General features: G+C 44.8%; 1 protein-coding gene across 2 annotated transcripts in view; it reads left to right on the plus strand.

Annotated features, from left to right (window-relative positions):
* The first annotated feature begins 1,574 nt into the window (after positions 1-1,574).
* CALCRL (calcitonin receptor like receptor) overlaps positions 1,575-17,278 on the plus strand; it is a 61,374-nt gene continuing 45,670 nt past the window's right edge. Inside the window, exons 1-4 of one of the 2 annotated variants that reach the window (XM_059727240.1) lie at positions 1,575-1,638; positions 11,844-11,934; positions 13,650-13,753; positions 14,749-14,893. In XM_059727240.1, the coding sequence (XP_059583223.1) occupies positions 13,703-13,753; positions 14,749-14,893 (196 nt within the window). In that variant the 5' untranslated portion in view covers positions 1,575-1,638; positions 11,844-11,934; positions 13,650-13,702. Of the gene's footprint in view, positions 1,639-6,982; positions 7,127-11,843; positions 11,935-13,649; positions 13,754-14,748; positions 14,894-17,278 lie in introns of those variants that run through there. The other variant, XM_059727239.1, reaches the window with a different exon arrangement.

The raw sequence follows: 17,278 nt of genomic DNA on the forward strand, positions 1-17,278 counted from the left end.
TAGCTCTTCTAGATAACGGAAACCTAACTCATAGGCCAGTTGCCATTGACCTGTGTCCCCTAAAATCCGAACTTGCCGCTTATTGAGTCCAGAATGCTGTAGGAGAAATCCAAACATGTATCGCTCTTCTGGTGTTCTCTGTGGCAATGATGGAAGATCGGATTCACGATGTCTTGTGCCTTGAATCTCGGTCGGGTGTCAACAGTCCAGATCAATAGGTAATCTTGGCTCCATTAGGATACGCAGTCGTGACAATTGACGAAGGAGATTACACACGGGTTGGTTCACCATTGGGTTAAGCAGAATCCGGAGGACGACGATGTTCTTTCACCCATAAACCTCAAGACAACTATCTAAGCTGTGAATGGTTACTGGAACAGTTCCAGGATCTCGTAGATGACGGTGAGGCCGTGGTCTTATTCGCTGGAGTGATGTCAGTCCCAGCGCGCACGCTCTAGGGTTCCAGGCACAGTACAAGACTCCGATGATTCCTAGCATGAGATGCTCTGCTCCGGTATGTTCTGGCCAACCTTCATGCCATACGTGGGCTTTTTGACCGATCAGTCCTGCAACAAGCGCTGGCAGCGGAATAGGCCAGTGAACGTTGACAGCTATCATGTCGATATCAGTGGCATGTCCTCTACTCCATGAAGCTTGTCTGACTAAGAAGCTTGCTTCTTCCTGGTTCAGCAGGTTGGATCCAAGTTCCATGACTAAACGTCCCAACCATACAGCTAGAGTCTCTTCAGGTTGGATTCTTGATTCTCTGCACAAATCCTGTAATTCAGTTCTGGCGCGAGCATAGTAGGCAGTAGCAACTCGATTAGTCGTTGTTGTAGGCTGAACTGCCGCTGCGGGAGTCACTGTTGCTGTTACTGCTTCAGGCAGGAGGGGCGGATGCACTCCCCCGCTTGACTCTCTCTTTCGTCGGCAGGAAGGCGTGGTCGGCAGAGGCATCGCCGCATCGCTAGGCGGGGTTGCTGGAGACGACGCTGCATCAATGGGCGGAGTTGCTGACCGAACTCTCGCGGGTTCCTCCGAAGCTCCACCCTTCTCTTCTGGTTCTTCCACGCGGTCTCCCTCTTGCTCGGCGCCATCTTGGGCTGGCGTTTCAGGATCCCTTCTCTCAGCCGCTTCTTTGACCGCTTGAACAGCCATACGCAGCTGGGCCTTTAAACTTAAATTCTTGTTCATTAAATCAGCAATTGTACGGAAAGTTGCACTTAATTCTCCCCCCTTGTTGTACCACGGGGCCACCCTCTCATCTGCGGTGCGTTCCTCCGTCTCCAGATCTTCGTGGAGCTCGGATGGAAGCTCGCGACCCCTTAACCTAGACGCCATGAGGGGAGGGAACTGGCCGATTGGCACCGGCTCTTCACTCTCCCAAGCATATCGTAGGCATCGGGCACACTCCCGGGTGAGGGTCGGGTTCACTGCGCCCGCCGGATTGATTCTGGCGAGGGACACAGTATCGAGGGGCCTGAACAAGACCCGCTCGTTGCTCATTATGTACCTGAATGCCGCAGGGAGCAAATACACTTCTCTCTCTCTCAGGGCTCCGTCTTCGGAGGCTCCCTCTTCTCCCTTCAGCGAAAGGCGTCCGCTGACAAATCTCTCACCCGTTCCACCCGCCTGGTGGTAAGTGATATGCAGCTCCAGTTCATCAAAACTTTTCACTTGGCGTTTGTTATCACGCCAAGGGCAGTTCGTAACTAATTCTAGCTCTAGCGTGTTCTCTCCTGATCCCATCCTCGTCGCCATGTGTGGGCCGGGGGTGATCCGGGCCCTTTTTCAAGCCGCGCAAGCTGTGGCCAGCAGCCCGGGCACGCTGGATTGGAGAAAACAGGCGACGTGCTAGAATTAGTCATGGACGCGTAATGGTTGATTCAAGATTGTTTAATTACACCGAAGATGGTCGCGGTGTAGGCTGGACAGTTTCCCAGGCACAGCTCCGATTAAATCCTCGTTTGAGGACTACAACAAGCTCAGGTCTCTCCCACGGAGTTGTTGAGGCTCCGTGGGTCCTTTTGCACACAGGGAGAGGGATACGTCGAGGATTGCGAATGGCGACGGGGAGAGGCTAGAGGCTGATCAGACCTCTGTTGCCTGCTTTAAATGCACTGGGTCCGATAGGCTCCACAGCGCTTAGAGATCTTCACACAATGTGAAGATCCCTCCTTCTGGTGTTCGTGGAGTCCTCCAACTTGGGCGGAAACCACTCAAGCTTTTTATACGGCTAGCAAGCCAATCACTAGCCGCCACGTGTGAATAATTTCACGCAAGCCAATAATGGGGCTTGAATTATCATACAAATGACGGGAACTCTTTGCAACGAGCATTTCTTAGCTACAAAGAAGAAATGCACAGTGCAAAGAAAGCTACAATTTGGCGGGAAAATAATTCAGTGGTGCCAAAGCACACACAAAACAAAAATCGCACCCTTGGGTTGTGACATATATATATATATATATATATATATATGTATTTTGTACTAAGTAGGGTAAAAGGATAGATGTTCAAGTCCGGGGGGGGGGGGGCGTTAAATATAAAGTGTGTTTTTATCTTTTTTGGCTTTAAAATTATTAGTTTCTAGAGTACAACCAGGATTAAATTTATTCTTTTGAGGAAGAGAAAAAAGTAAAAGCAGAAGGAGCTGATGGTGCAGGCAAGATGTCTGTACACAGAGAACTGGGGAGAAAGAAATGGAAGCATCTGTTAAAGCTATATGAGCATGATTTTCTGGCCACATTTAGCCTACAGTTGCCACACAACTTTCTGCAATAGATGCCTCTGCTATCAATGAGGCACACAGTAAAGAGAAAAACAGGCAGTTCATGTGATTTGTAAGTTGTCTGATATTCAGTAAAAATAAGATACAAGTGTGATATTTGATGAACTGAGCTACTGTTGAAATGTCATTACATTATTGCATGGGGGCAGTAATGGGGCAGTCAGTGGAGGGGTGGTAGGGAACAGGCAGTGTGGAGGCAGTGGGGCAGGCAGTGACAGAGGCTGGCAGCTTGCCACTTGCCCCCCCCCACACACTTGTCCCCCATTGTACCTCCCCCCACCCCTGCAGCCTCAGTTTGCCTTGATTCCCCCTTTGCCTGTTCCCCCCTCAAGTCCTTTCCATGCTGCTTCTGTCTTTTGCAGCCTCAGATCCCTGCTCCACCTTCCCCCTGCCTGCCCCTTCCCCTTTGCTCTGCATTACCTTTGCTCTGCATCACCTGGCTCCATCCCTACTGTAGCCTGGGGCATTGAGCATAGCTCCAGCCTGGCCCCATAGCAGCAGCATGGAGCTGGCACCCAGCACTATACATGATCCAGGTTGCAGTGAGGGCAGAACTTGCTGGCACGGAGCAAAGGTAAGGAGAAGTGCAGCAGAGCAGAAGAAATGGAGAAGGGCAGGGGGAGGTGCGTGTGTAGAGGCAGTGGGGACTGGGGGGGGGGACAGAAAGCAGCTGTGGTTGTGGCTGCAGCTCCAGTTCCACCTCCAGCTCCAACCCCAGGTTTGGGCCAGAGCCACCGCAGCTGCTTGCCCTCCTGCTCTCCCACCTCCTCCTCTCCTGCCACCACACACTTCCTCATAATTGACTGTAAGACAAGGGTCTTTTTTCCCATGTTAAATGAGCAGAAAACCCTTTTGTAATAATCAAGTAAATACGGTATTCCATCTCTAATGTGTAAGTCAATAATCAGTGGCTAACTTATTGAATCTCCCTCCAGCATGGAATAGCCCGAAAGGGCTCATGGTGCGAACATATACTATCTTCTGTAAAGCTGCATTTTTACTGGGCTTATTTTTAATATACTGAAGTTAATTTCAACTCCCAAATGATACCTGGTCTCTTTCATTATATGATTGTCAATTACAGCCAACACACAGCTTGATAGCATCAGTATGTTATCCCCATATTATTTTTTTGGGTTGCTAACCAGAATTGGTGATAAATGGAGTTTATTTTCATAGTAAAAATGTTTTTTGATAAACATCAAACCCAGTGTTTTTGTCAGAAACAGTATTTTAGTCAAAAAAATGAATTTCTTAAGTTCTAAAATACCTCTGCAGCACTTCCTAGGAATTGCTTTTTGGGTTCCTCATGCTCCCATTAGCTTCTATATAGTCTTCCTGGTTGGAATTCACTTTCCACAATACATCCAGTCTCTACTTTTGGGGAAAAGTAGTACATCAAGGCAGTCACAAGGTTACAATAGATCTCCAGCTAGAAGGGCCTGGCCGATAGAGGCAGGTACGAGTATGAGGCAACCAATTCTGACTCCCATACACCAATATTGCAGCATTTCAGTGTCAAAATACTAGTTTCTGGTCAACATATATACATGCACAACATGCATGTTTGTTTGTTTCTAAACATTCACTTTTAATTTTTACTAAAAATCAACATTTTTGACAACCTGATACTTTTGTGAGAAAGTATTTGTTTGAAAAATCATATATTATTGAAAAAAAAATATTTTTGATGGGAAATCAAAAAATATTTGATCCTCCTGGCCTTCCAGCCTTACAATCTATGAATCTTATATTATCTTCAGGGCCTCATTGGCTAGGAACTAACATTACACATTAACCAGTTGAAGTCATCAGAAACTGGTTTACGTCTGTAACAGAATATAAGTTCAGTGCACATAAACCAGTTTCAAAAGGGCTGAGACTGGTTTAAGATAAATCTGGTTGAATATAGTATCGGACTTAACTGATTTGGGTCAAGCTGGTTTATGAAACTTCTATCCCAGACCACTTCCTGGTTTAAGTTAAATCAGAGTCCTCCAGCATGCTCTGTAGACCTGGGCTGGGCTGTCTGTTCTAGCCAAGCAGGGTTGGCCCCACCCCTCTCTTCCCTATCCAGAGCACTATCACTGCTCTGGCTGGCTGAGAAAAAGATGGGGATGGGAAACCCTGCTCTGGAGTGCTGCTGGGTCTGCCTGGCAAGGGGGCAGCAGCCCTTGCCAGGTGTCCCTATCCCCTAAACCCCCTCACTGCTCCAGTGGCAGAAGCAATGGCAGGGCCAGACCCCAGTAGCCTGAGGGGAAGCAGAGGTTTAATCCTCGCATTGAGGGCAGGGCAGCACAGGCACCAATAGGCTCTGATAGGCACTGATAGGGTCCATTGCCTCCCCCCACCACTGTCCACACCCCTGGCCTGTAGAAGCTTGTCCCACAGCCCAGGAGTGCAGCCCAGTCCAGCCTGGCCCTGAGGCCCAGGAGAGTAGGCAGTGACTGGGCCACAGCAGTACACCCCTTCTCCTGGTAGTGGAGGGAACCATTGCGGCAGGCAGAGGTGAGGCACCTGTCACCTACTGCCTGCTTATGGTGCTGTTGGGTGCCTGGGGTGGGCTGCCACAAGCCAGTTGCTGCCTAAGCCCCTGGGCCACGGAGGCAGGCGAAACCGACCTGCACTCCTGGCCCACAGGGCCAGCCTGGACCGGGTTGTGACAGTCCATTGCCTCTCCCAGCCACTGCCCAAGACCCTGGCCCACCACAACCTACCCTGAGTGCCTGGTACTACCACAAGCAGGTGGCAGGTGATTCACCTGTGCTCACAGCAATAGTTTAGGGAGGGGTTGGGGAGCCACTGCAGCCCGCTTGTAAACCATGGCCCCCATGTGGGGCTGGAGGTGGCAGGTACTGAACCGCTCCCCCTGGGGCTGCCCCAGCCCAGGAGGCACCAGTGAGTGGGCTCCATACTTAGAGTGGCTCCCCCCCTCGGTGCACCCAGGTCACATCCCTCCTCCCCACAGCCAGCTGGCCACTGCTTGGAAGGATTCAGCCTAGGACACTGTGCTGGTGCCCCCTTGTCACTGCTAGCTGCAATGGGGGATTAAACCCCACCCCTTCCCTCAGGCTACTAGCATCCAGCTACTGCAGCCTCAGGTGCATGAGCTAAGCCTGTCAGTGCTCACACCGCCAACCCCGCTGCAATGAGGGGATTAAACCTCCCTTTCCCTCAGGCTACTGGGGTCTGGCCCCACCCCTGCTGCCAGCCAGCGAGTGAGCAATGATCAGAGGGGGCCTGGGGACCCCTGACAGGCTGTTTCCTCCTGCCCCACCAGGCAGACCCCAGCTGGGGTCTCTGTAGGCCAGGGTGGGGAGTTTAAACATCTCCCCAGTCATACTTAGGCTTGTCTAAGCCTTGCCACACCCCCTCTAGCTTAGTTTCCCTCCAGCCAAGGGCTCACTCTAGCATCCCCCAGCTTCTCACCTGAGCCACTGTAGGCATGTGCCTGCATTTCCGGAGTCAAAAGTGAATGTCTGTTCACTACCTTATTGGTTCAGTCTACTCGGGTTAGACTAACCTGCAAAGATTGAATCAATTCAGGCTCCAGCTTTTTTAAAGTCTGTCCCTAGTTATTAATTCTACATACACACTAAAAAAAAAAGATATCCTCCATGTTTTGGGGGTATAGGTTGTAGCTATGTTGGTAAGAACATAAGCAGACACAGGTTTTTTGGGGTAAATCCAATATCTTTTATTAGACTAAGTAAAGTTACTTAAATTTCATTATGCCGGGGGCATCAACACATGTAATTAATGCAACTGAATACACTCCAGCTCAATTTCAGCCCGAGTAAATTAATTCCAATGTTGCCATGTACGTGTGCATTTAAGTTCAGGAATTTACTGTGCTTCCAGATACCACTTGTATCTGATGGGACTATCCAGCGGTGCAGTAAATTAGTCTATTGGACTCTAATTGCTACACATGTGTAGACAGTGATACTTTACTGTGCAGCAAATTAGTGTACTGCATAGTAAGGCATTTTGTGTAAACATGCCCAGCAAGAACTCAAGTTCCCTAGGCTTCTTCAAACAATAATGTTGAAATAGCCTCTGCTATTAACTACTGCTTTCTATTATAGTCTTCAAATGTCTCAACCTTCATATTTTCTAAGTTAAATATTTCTTTTGCATTATTTGCTCTTCCAACACTTCCTAAGTTAATGTCACCTATGGCTTCCATTTATGTTTTTCAGATCATTAATAGGACCCCATTCTATCAACAGTTCATAGAATCATAGAAGTAGGGTCGGAAGGGACCTTGTAGATCTTCAAGTCTGACCCCCTGCCTGGGCAGGAGGGAAACTGGGCTCAAGTGACCCCAGACAGGTAGGCATCAAGCTGCTTCTTAAAGACCCCCAGGGTAGGTGCCAGCACCACTTCCCTTGGAAGTTGGTTCCAGATCCTAGCCGCCCTAACTCTGAAGTAGTTCTTGAGGATGTCTAATCTAAACCTACTCTCCAACAACTTGTGGCCGTTATTCCTCGTTATCCCGGGGGTTGCTAGGGGAAACAAGGTCTCCCCCAAACCCTTCTGGTCCCCCCTAGTGAGTTTATAGATGGTCACCAGGTCCCCCCTCAGCCTTCTCTTGTGAAGGCTAAACAGGTTCAGGTCCTGTAGCCTCTCATTGTAGGGTCTGCCCTGCTGTCCCTGGATCATGCGGGTGGCCCTCCTCTGGACCCTCTCAATGTTGTCCACATCCCTCTTGAAGTGGGGTGCCCAGAACTGGACACAGTACTCCAGCTGTGGCCTGACCAGTGTCACATAGAGGGGGAGGATCACCTCCTTGGTCCTACTTGAGATGCACCTGTGGATGCACGATAAGACAAGGCTCTCACTGGGATTGTAGAGAGACAGCAGCAGGACGCCAGACTACCAAGCGTAGATCCTGAGATGGTGCAGAGGCACTTGGAGGAACTGGATGCCTTTAAGTCGGCAGGCCCAGATGAGCTCCATCCGAGGGTACTGAAGGCACTGGCTGACGTCATTGCGCAGCCGCTGGCGGGAATATTTGAAAACTCACGGCGCACGGGCCAGGTTCCGGAGGCCTGGAAAAGGACCAATGTGGTCCCCATTTTCAAGAAGGGGAGGAAGGAGGACCCAGGCAACTATAGGCCAGTCAGTCTCACCTCCATCCTAGGCAAAGTCTTTGAAAAAATTATCAAGGCTTACATTTGCGAGAGCCCAGCAGGAAAAATTATGCTGAGGGGAAACCAGCACGGGTTCATAGCAGGTAGATCGTGCCTGACTAATCTAGTCTCTTTTTATGACCAGGTTACAAAACACCTGGACACAGGAGTAGGGGTTGACGTCATTTACTTAGACTTCAGGAAGGCCTTCGATACGGTATCCCACCCTATACTGGTGAACAAGTTAAGAGGCTGTGACTTGGATGACTACACAGTCCAGTTGGTGGCGAATTGGCTAGAGGGTCATACTCAGAGAGTCGTAGTGGATGGGTTGGTATCGACCTGGAAGGGTGTGGGCAGTGGGGTCCCGCAGGGCTCGGTCCTTGGACCAATACTCTTCAATGTCTTCATCAACGACTTGGACGAGGGAGTGAAGTGTACTCTGTCCAAGTTTGCGGATGATACAAAACTGTGGGGACAATTGGACACACCGGAGGGCAGGGAGCAACTACAAGCAGACCTGGACAGGTTGGACATATGAGCGGAAAACAACAGAATGCAATTCAACACGGAGAAATGCAAAGTGCTGCACCTAGGGAAGAAAAATGTCCAGCATACCTACTGCCTAGGAAATGACCTGCTTGGAGGCACAGAAACGGAAAGGGATCTTAGAGTCCTAGTGGACTCCAAGATGAACATGAGTCGGCAGTGTGATGAAGTCATCAGAAAAGCTAATGGCACTTTATCGTGCATCAGTAGATGCAAGACGAACAGAACCAAGGAGGTGATACTTCCCCTCTATCGGGCGCTGGTCAGACCGCAGTTGGAATACTGCATGCAATTTTGGGGGCCACACTTCAAGAGAGATGTGGATAACCTGGAGAGGGTCCAGAGAAGGGCCACTCGTATGGTTAAGGGCTTGCAGGCCAGGCACCTGGACCTCTTCAGCCTCCACAAGAGAAGGTTGAGAGGCGACCTTGTGGCTGCCTATAAGTTCATCATGGGGGCACAGAAGGGAATTGGTGAGGCTTTACTCACCAAGGCACCCCTGGGGGTTACAAGAAATAATGGCCATAAGCTAGCAGAGAGCAGGTTTAGACTGGACATTAGGAAGAACTTCTTCACAGTTCGAGTAGCCAAGGTCTGGAATGGGCTCCCAAGGGAGGTGGTGCTCTTCCCTACCCTGGGGGTCTTCAAGAGGAGGTTAGATAGGCATCTAGCTGGGGTCATCTAAACCCAGCACTCTTTCCTGCCTATGCAGGGGGTCAGACTCGATGATCTATTGAGGTCCCTTCCGACCCTAACATCTATGAATCTATGATAAGGTCCGGTTAGCCTTGCCGACCATGACCTCGCATTGTCGACCCATGTTCATCTTGGAGTCAGTAATGACTCCAAGATCCCTTTCTGCCTCCGTGCTCTCAAGAAGCGAGTTTCCCATCTTATAAGTGTGCTGCTGGTTACTACTGCCCAAGTGCAGCACCCTGCACTTGTCAGTATTGAAACGCATCCTGTTTTTGTTAGCCCACCCCTGCAACCCATCCAGGTCTTGCTGCAGTCTTTTCCTCCCTACTAGTGTGCCCACCTCACCCCAAATTTTGGTATCATCAGCAAATTTGAACAGGTTGCTTTTCACCCCGTCGTCCAAATCGCTGATAAAGAAATTGAACAGTGTGGGCCCAAGGACCGAGCCCTGAGGGACTCCGCTGCTCGCTTCCCCCCAGGTCGAATACGACCTGTCCACCACCACCCTCTGAATACAACCCTTCAGCCAATTTGCAATCCATCTGACTGTGTAGGCATCAATGCCACAGTCGCCTAGTTTTTTAATGAGGATGGGTTGGGAGACAGTGTCAAAGGCCTTGCTGAAGTCCAGAAAGACTACGTCCACGGCAACACCTGCATCCAATGCTTTTGTGACCTGATCGTAAAAGGCAATCAGGTTGGTCTCACACAACCTGCCCCTAAATAAACCGTGCTGGTTGCCCTTGAGCATCATCCCCGATGCTGGCCCATCACAGATGTGCTCCTTGATGATCTTCTCAAAGAGTTTCCCCAGGATTGAGGTAAGACTAACGGGCCTATCGTTGCCTGGGTCCTCCCTCCTCCCTTTTTTAAAGATGGGGACCACATTGGCTATCTTCCAAGTTCCCCTAATCCAGTACATCAAGCTGTTTTTCAGTCTTTCTAACAATGTTAGGAATTCATTTTGAGTGAACAAATCCAGGACATGCTGTAAGAAATATTTACTGAAGTCCAACAGACTAATGAATGTCCCTTACTCCAGGTCATGCTGGAGTAGAGGACTCTGAGTTTTCTAGCTGTACAGCTTAAAGTGTTGGAGATATTGGTGAGGGAAGCATTTAGAACATTATGGACTTGATCTCACCTCTTTTCTACAAAGAATAATTTGAAACATAGCATTAGACATTGGAAGACTTGATATGAGAAGCCTATAAACCACTAGCTGCAAAGAAGATTTGGGTTATTTAAGGTTCTGGGCTTGTAGGCAATCAATATCTTTTCCTATGTTGATCCTTTCTTATGAAAATGTCTAGCGCTATTTACATACACCAATATGTAAATGGTCTTAGACCCTGAGTCAGAATAGCCAAACTCTGCTTTCTTCTGTACCATACAAGAATTTCAAGGTAACTGGAAGAACACAATTGGAACTGAGGGCATTATTTGATTTTCATGCTAACTCTGTCATCTAGCCTATGTTTTAAGGAAAAGATTTAGGGATTCTTGTAAGGAAAATGTTTCAAACTCTTATCTCAGTTTGGTTACAGAGGCCAGCAAAATCCTTATTGCATTCACCATGCTATGCCCCTTATGGCCATTTCACCATCCCTATGCACACAATAGACCAGTCATAGCCACCCTGCTGCATTTTTTGGGTGGAAGACCACAGATGTCTGTTATCCATTTTTACCAGGGGCAATGAGTAGGGGGTGCACGTGGGCACACATGCACCCCCTGAGCATGGCGGTGTACCCTTTGCACAAAGGCACTACTGACACTACTGGTGGCGTCTGCAGGTGGTTGCCACCCGCCCGCTGCCAACAATGCCAGTGGCGTCTGCAGGAGCTCCCCCACTTACTGCTGCCAAGCTCCCACCGCCACCAGCTCAGCCGTGCCCCCCCAGCCGCTGGGGGCACGTGCCATTCATACTTTTTACCCAAGTAGTTCACTACTACTTTCTCTGGCTTCTTTAAAAGTTGAGCAGGGTTTTGATCTGTCTGAATGGAACAGTCCATACAGTCAAAAGTCTCTATTAGCAGTTAGAATCATATACATTTTAGATGTTACATTTACAAACACAGTAGCTAATAACAAATGCAACAGTGCTCCTTCCTTGTCTCTCTCTCAGAGGATGATCACTTCAAGGACCTGCTTTCAACAGTCCTTTTCACATACTGCTTCATTCCAAAGAATTGTTGTGGTTCACCTCAAAAGGATTGTATGCATATTAGTCTACCCATTTTAAGTCATCAAAACAACGCAGTGGAAGTCATGTTCTAGCAGGCAGTGCTAAAGTACTACATATTGATAGTAAAAGGGAGACAGAGGAAATGTTGGGCCAAATTTATCTTTTGTATGAACAGACACAGTTGTAAGTGACTTTAAACCCTCAATAGGGCTGAACTAAGGTTTGCCTTAAAACTGATAATTATGTTGGACAGACTGTACAGCCTACAAAATAAGTGGCTCTGACTGTTTACTTGTACTACAGTAAAAATGAGAGGCCAGGGCCCCATTGTACAAATATACATGAGACAGGCAGAGCACTTGTTTAACACAACTGTTATGTCTAAAAGAATCTTTTTCTGTGTGACAGGCTTTTTGTGAAATAATCCCTGTGGCCAGCATATGACTGGTTGTTCACATAATGTCAATCAATCACTTTCTTGTAGGATATGACTACTGGGTAAGACGACATCTCAAAGACAAGAGTGTGTATGAACAAAGGAAAAATGTTGTTTGAGTTTGAAGATTGCTTCACATGTAAGTAATCAGCTCCTTATTACATTCTTTCTTCAATATATAATAAATGATTTATGTGGTTTAAATAGTACTACATTAGTATTAGTGGTATTATCCATACCACTGAGCTCAGTTTATTATTGTTCTGTACTACAACACTGTTTGCTACTACTACTATTGATGGAACTCGATGGTAATAAGGTAAAATATGATTGCTGATCTACATTTAAAAAAAACCCTTTCTATATGAATCATACATTTATGTTAGAAAATGTAGAAGGCTCAGATACCTTATGAAACCAACTTCTCAGTACTCACATGAGGATACTTCATAAGTCTAAGGATTGATTGTATTTATGCAAATCCAAGGTGACCCTGAATTTAAGACAACCATCCAGCAATTAGATTATTTACATGGAAATTTATAAATTCGTTATTTTCCAAGTACATAATCTAATTATTGGAGACTTGTCTTAAATTTGTCCCCACCACCACTGCAGCAGGGAAAGAAATAGTAGGGGGCAGGTGATGGGGAAGGCAGTAGGGGCAGGTTGGGGGGGAAATAGGCAGACACTCATAGGAGGAACAAGTCTTTGCAAATCCCTCCCTACAGCTTTCTTTTGATGAATTGCTCAAAGATGGATCAATTGAGAGATTTTGTGCTATTGGGGAGGGGAGTAGATTTTCCTTCAGAGTACAAGAATTTGTTTGTGCAGTATTTGGCATTGCAAGACACGATGCAGACTCTTAAATTACCTGAATTTCCTTTAAAATTGTTAAAAATGTATTCATAGTGGGTCTGTTGTATCAAGGGTAGTCCATTCTGTTTTCATGCCACTTACACCTATAGACAGTCTACTATGATGGAAGAAGTTTTAAAGGCTCCCCCACCCCCACCACCTCTTGTTGGATAATGGGAAGTTGTTATTATATTTATGGGAAATATATCCCAAGAATTCCACAGAAATCTAATGCTTCTGTAGTTGGGAGTATTCCACCCTTAGTAGATACAAGACACTATTTCACAGTTCACTATTTGTCTCTGTGTTGAGTCCATCATTTTTGTGAAGTTGTAGTTTGAATCTAAGGTTACAATTTGTTGAAACTATTCTTCTAGAAATGAAATAGTCAAATTTCATGATTAAACAATTTCTAATGTACAATTTCAACTCTAATGTAAATCAAACTATAGCTTAGTTTAACACATTGATTAATATATAGTGAAATGCTGGAATTAAATCAAAATTTACCAGAAGTTTAATGATGTATTTCATAATGGAATAAATTCTCTCCTGCAGCACAGCTGCTTGGCTGAAGGCAGGGGGTAGCATCAGATAACAAGCTCTAGCTTCCTCATTTTGTAGTCCTTGTACCACCAGATATATCCATAAGTTTGGCCACTGATGTATGGTTCTTTAAAGGACACTACACCAGTGAGAGGTCGGTATAGCATAGCTCTACCAAGTCCCTCCATGCCCCAACGCAGTCCTAGTAGGAAGCAGAGGCAAAGATGGAGGATTCAGCAGCGCTACAGATATGTGATCACAGCCACACAGCTGGAATTTTCTGCTAGTGATTTGTTGTAGATTATATCCCACTTATAATTCGTAGGAGTTGCACCCATATTAAGTGATTAAAATTTGGACTATTGATTGTTCTAATTTTTTTTTAAGTCAGGCTTTTCTGTAATTCTGAATGATGTGAAATCATTTCTTCTTATGACTCTTCCACTACAGCTTGATCTTATTGTTGAACGGTAGTATTTAAATACATTGCATCAGATCTAGTGATGGAGACAAACTGGACCATATGTTTGCTACTCCTCTTATCTATTACTATGGTGAGTTATAATGCTTTTCTTGGTATGCTTAATACACAGAAACAATACTTCTTGTCTAGTTCTTGTACAAATTTCTGAAGAGGACACTCCCCTTTAAAATTATATCCATCTTTTAAAGCCTGTGTGTAATGGGATGGGATTTTAAAACCCTTTGCTTGTGTTGATGACAGGTGTCCCCTTTGCTAGTAATTGTTTTTTTAGTGGTAAAAGTTTCTGACATTGTACACCTGAATGTCCAGGCAGCATCCCATTTGTAGCAATTTGCGTAGGTAGGGCTTTCATATTTTTAAATGAGTAGACTTACTAATAGTAAAATCTTTAAAATGAAAATTTGATTTATGGTGAGTAGTATATTCAGTGAAGCCTTTTGTATTTTACATTTAAAAATGACTATTTTTGTGATTGTATGAATTCAGAATGGTATTTCCTCTATAGCCTTAATTTCTCACAAATACGCCTAGATTTTCCATCTCCCTGTTTTGCTGTTTTATGGTTGTTTGATTTATATATAGAAACTGTGAGTGTCTAAATAAAAAACAATCCAAAAGTCTTAGTGATTTTAAGTGGGACATCTTCTTAATGCAATATTCTTTTTGGCCTGATTCAAAGCCCTTTGGGGTGGATATTAAAATATCCATTTACTTCAGTAAGCTTTGCAAAAGACTCATTTTTCTCCCTACATATTATTTTCTTCCACAGTAAGTTATAATCTTTTGTAATTAGACAATTGCACTGTCCTCAGTTAGGGGCTGTTTACTCAGATTCAACACTAAAAAATATCACCATTAAGGGGAAAAAATCAGGTTGTTTGTAATGGATTGTACTATTCTTTTTTCTAGTAAAGTTATGTACTTGTTTTTGCAAAATGATTATCTGTCTGTATGCTTACATGAATAACCAAAGACTTAGATTAGCAGTTAAACAGAAAATACTGTGAAAGGAACAATAAATTTTAAAAACAAACAAGCAAATAAAACCCTCCTTTTTCTTTTTAGTTTTTTGCCACTGCTATACCAGCTGAGGCACATCAGAATAATACAGAAGACATTGGTCAGCTGAGTGTTACCCGAAATAAGATTATGACAGCACAGTATGAATGCTATCAGAAAATCATGCAAGATCCCATTCATAGAAAAGAAGGTAAAGGATATTTCTTTGGAGTAGAAAGTTTTGAACTGCATTCATTAGAGAACTAAAAGTCATCTTTCTTTCTTGGTAGCAAAATTTTGAATTTGTGACATGTTTTTTTAATTCTGTTGATGCTGCTTTTAAACAGATTATCAGTGCCTTGCCAATGAGGAATAATAAATAAGCACTGTGGAAGGACACTATAGTACCTCAGCTACCCAAAATATTGCTGCCCTATGGACTCCAATGTTGTAATTATACATCTAGATACAATTATACATCTAGATTCAACTCTACTCCAGTTGACAATGAAGAAAGTTTCTTGATTAGGGTAGTAGCTCTTATGGGTTTTTCAACCCTTCTAGGCACTTGTCTTTGAAAAAATGAAAGCACCTTCATATTAAACAGATGATATAGGGACTTACTTTGAAATGTTCACATGTTGAAATGCACAGGTTATCTTCTAACTTTTAGTTTCAAGAAGGAAACTATTCTTTATCTTTCAAGTATTCAGACCATTTGTGTCCAGACAGAAGCCAGTGAATATATTTAGCACAGAATGCCCTGTGGTTTCTACTGATCCCACTTTGGAGGAACTTCAAATGCAAGCAGCATCTAAGACTACAGATGATATCAATTTTTCTTTTTGCCATTTATAGAATCATGCATGGTCTTTTAAGCCATACTTTGTTTGCTGCTTTGCAAAAGGTACCTGGCAGAAGAAACTGGAACCCAGGATGGCTCCCTCCCAGAAGAGTGCCCTCATCATGGAGCTACAAGATCTTTCTCTCTTTATGGGTCTTTGGAATGATTGGGAATTTTTCATTAGAAAATCTTTCAAAAATCAGAAATAACTCTGTCGTTAGAGAGGGAAACCCACAACTCTTTCCTCCAGGAAGGAGCCAAAATAACTAACTTACAAAGCCATAGTCCTCCTTGATTGTTCTGCTTCTGACCTCATGGTTCTTCTATTCTTGGTCTAAGCCGAGTCCATTCCCATTCTTGGCTATCCAGTCTATAGCCTAGTGATTAGGATGCTTTCCTAGGAAATGGCAAATGGGGGGTTGAATTCCCTCAGGGGAAGGAGGGCCTATAGCCCTGATCATCTACTTCCTGAGCAAGTGCTCTTATCACTAGTCTATTAGGGTGGTGGATACTATCACCCCCATTGGTATGTTTGAGTGGTCCTGTGCTTTATACTGATCCACTGACATTATCAGGTATTTTGGAAGGCATTGCCTTCTGAGTGGTCCCTAGATTGTGACATGATGGGTGTACTGCCGTCACAGCCATAAGTTTGATGTATAGATACTGAGAAGGAGAGGGAATCTGGGCATTCCTCTGTCTTCCTTTTTCTATTACTGAATCATATGCCAGTCCTGCTGAGCAGCAAGCCAATTGGGAGGCACATTCAATGCCTTGAAAGTATTCAAATACACTGAATGTGCAATGGGAGGCACATCCAGTATTTAGGAAGTACCTAAACCCTTCAGTTTTGGTTCACCTTTCTGAGGCACCTATATTATGGGTGTTGGGACGCTGAAATGGAGACATCTACAAGGTTAATTTAGATCAGTTCCTAAGTGCCCTCAACTCCCACTGAATTTAGTTTTCCATATGCCTATTGGGATTAAGATCACACAATCTGAAGCAGGGCCTGTGGAGCCTGGTTAATGTTTGTCTATTACTTTTAATGATATTTGGTAGGACTTTAGAAATTAGAGAGGGGCTGAGATTTGCATTTGCCTCTCAAATTTGCAAATAGATTAAATTAAACAACTTAAAATTTTGGTTCATTTGAAATTCAGATCCAGTACTGATTTGAATGGGATGAGTTTAATAGTCTGGATTACTATCTAAGAAATGGCAAATCTCAGCTTTGCGGACTGAAATGCATGTCTTAACCTTGGGTAGTGAGTACTGCTATGGCATATATACTTGCATTAACATGCACAGATTTTCAGCATCAATAATTAGCCTGGTCGTTGTGTCACGTTGATACAGTTATACTGTTGCCGGTATGGTACCCAGGTTAGCTTGGGTATTTCATTGTGCTGTGTATGCTTACTCTGTGTGCTTGGCTGTTCTTAACACGTTCATGATAGATGTGTGCCCATATGAGTATTTCCTAACAAATGCATGATCTCAGAGTAAATATATTTTAGTTAAAATGTTTTATTTATATCTTTTTGAGTCTTTTCAGGCAATGTACTGTGCTTAGTTTAATGTTAATTTAAGAACCACCATTTTTAAAAAGAAAGAAATCCTATCCATAGTGGAGGGTTAAATTATACTTTTTCCCTCTTAAAATCTTTTAAAAAACTTTTAGAATCCTAAAAATTAGAAAGGAGCAATCCCAATTTTCTATACTCTTCTCCTAATGAAATGCTTATGATG

Source organism: Alligator mississippiensis, chromosome 4, assembly GCF_030867095.1.
Source record: "Alligator mississippiensis isolate rAllMis1 chromosome 4, rAllMis1, whole genome shotgun sequence".
NCBI classification, from domain to species: domain Eukaryota; kingdom Metazoa; phylum Chordata; order Crocodylia; family Alligatoridae; genus Alligator; species Alligator mississippiensis.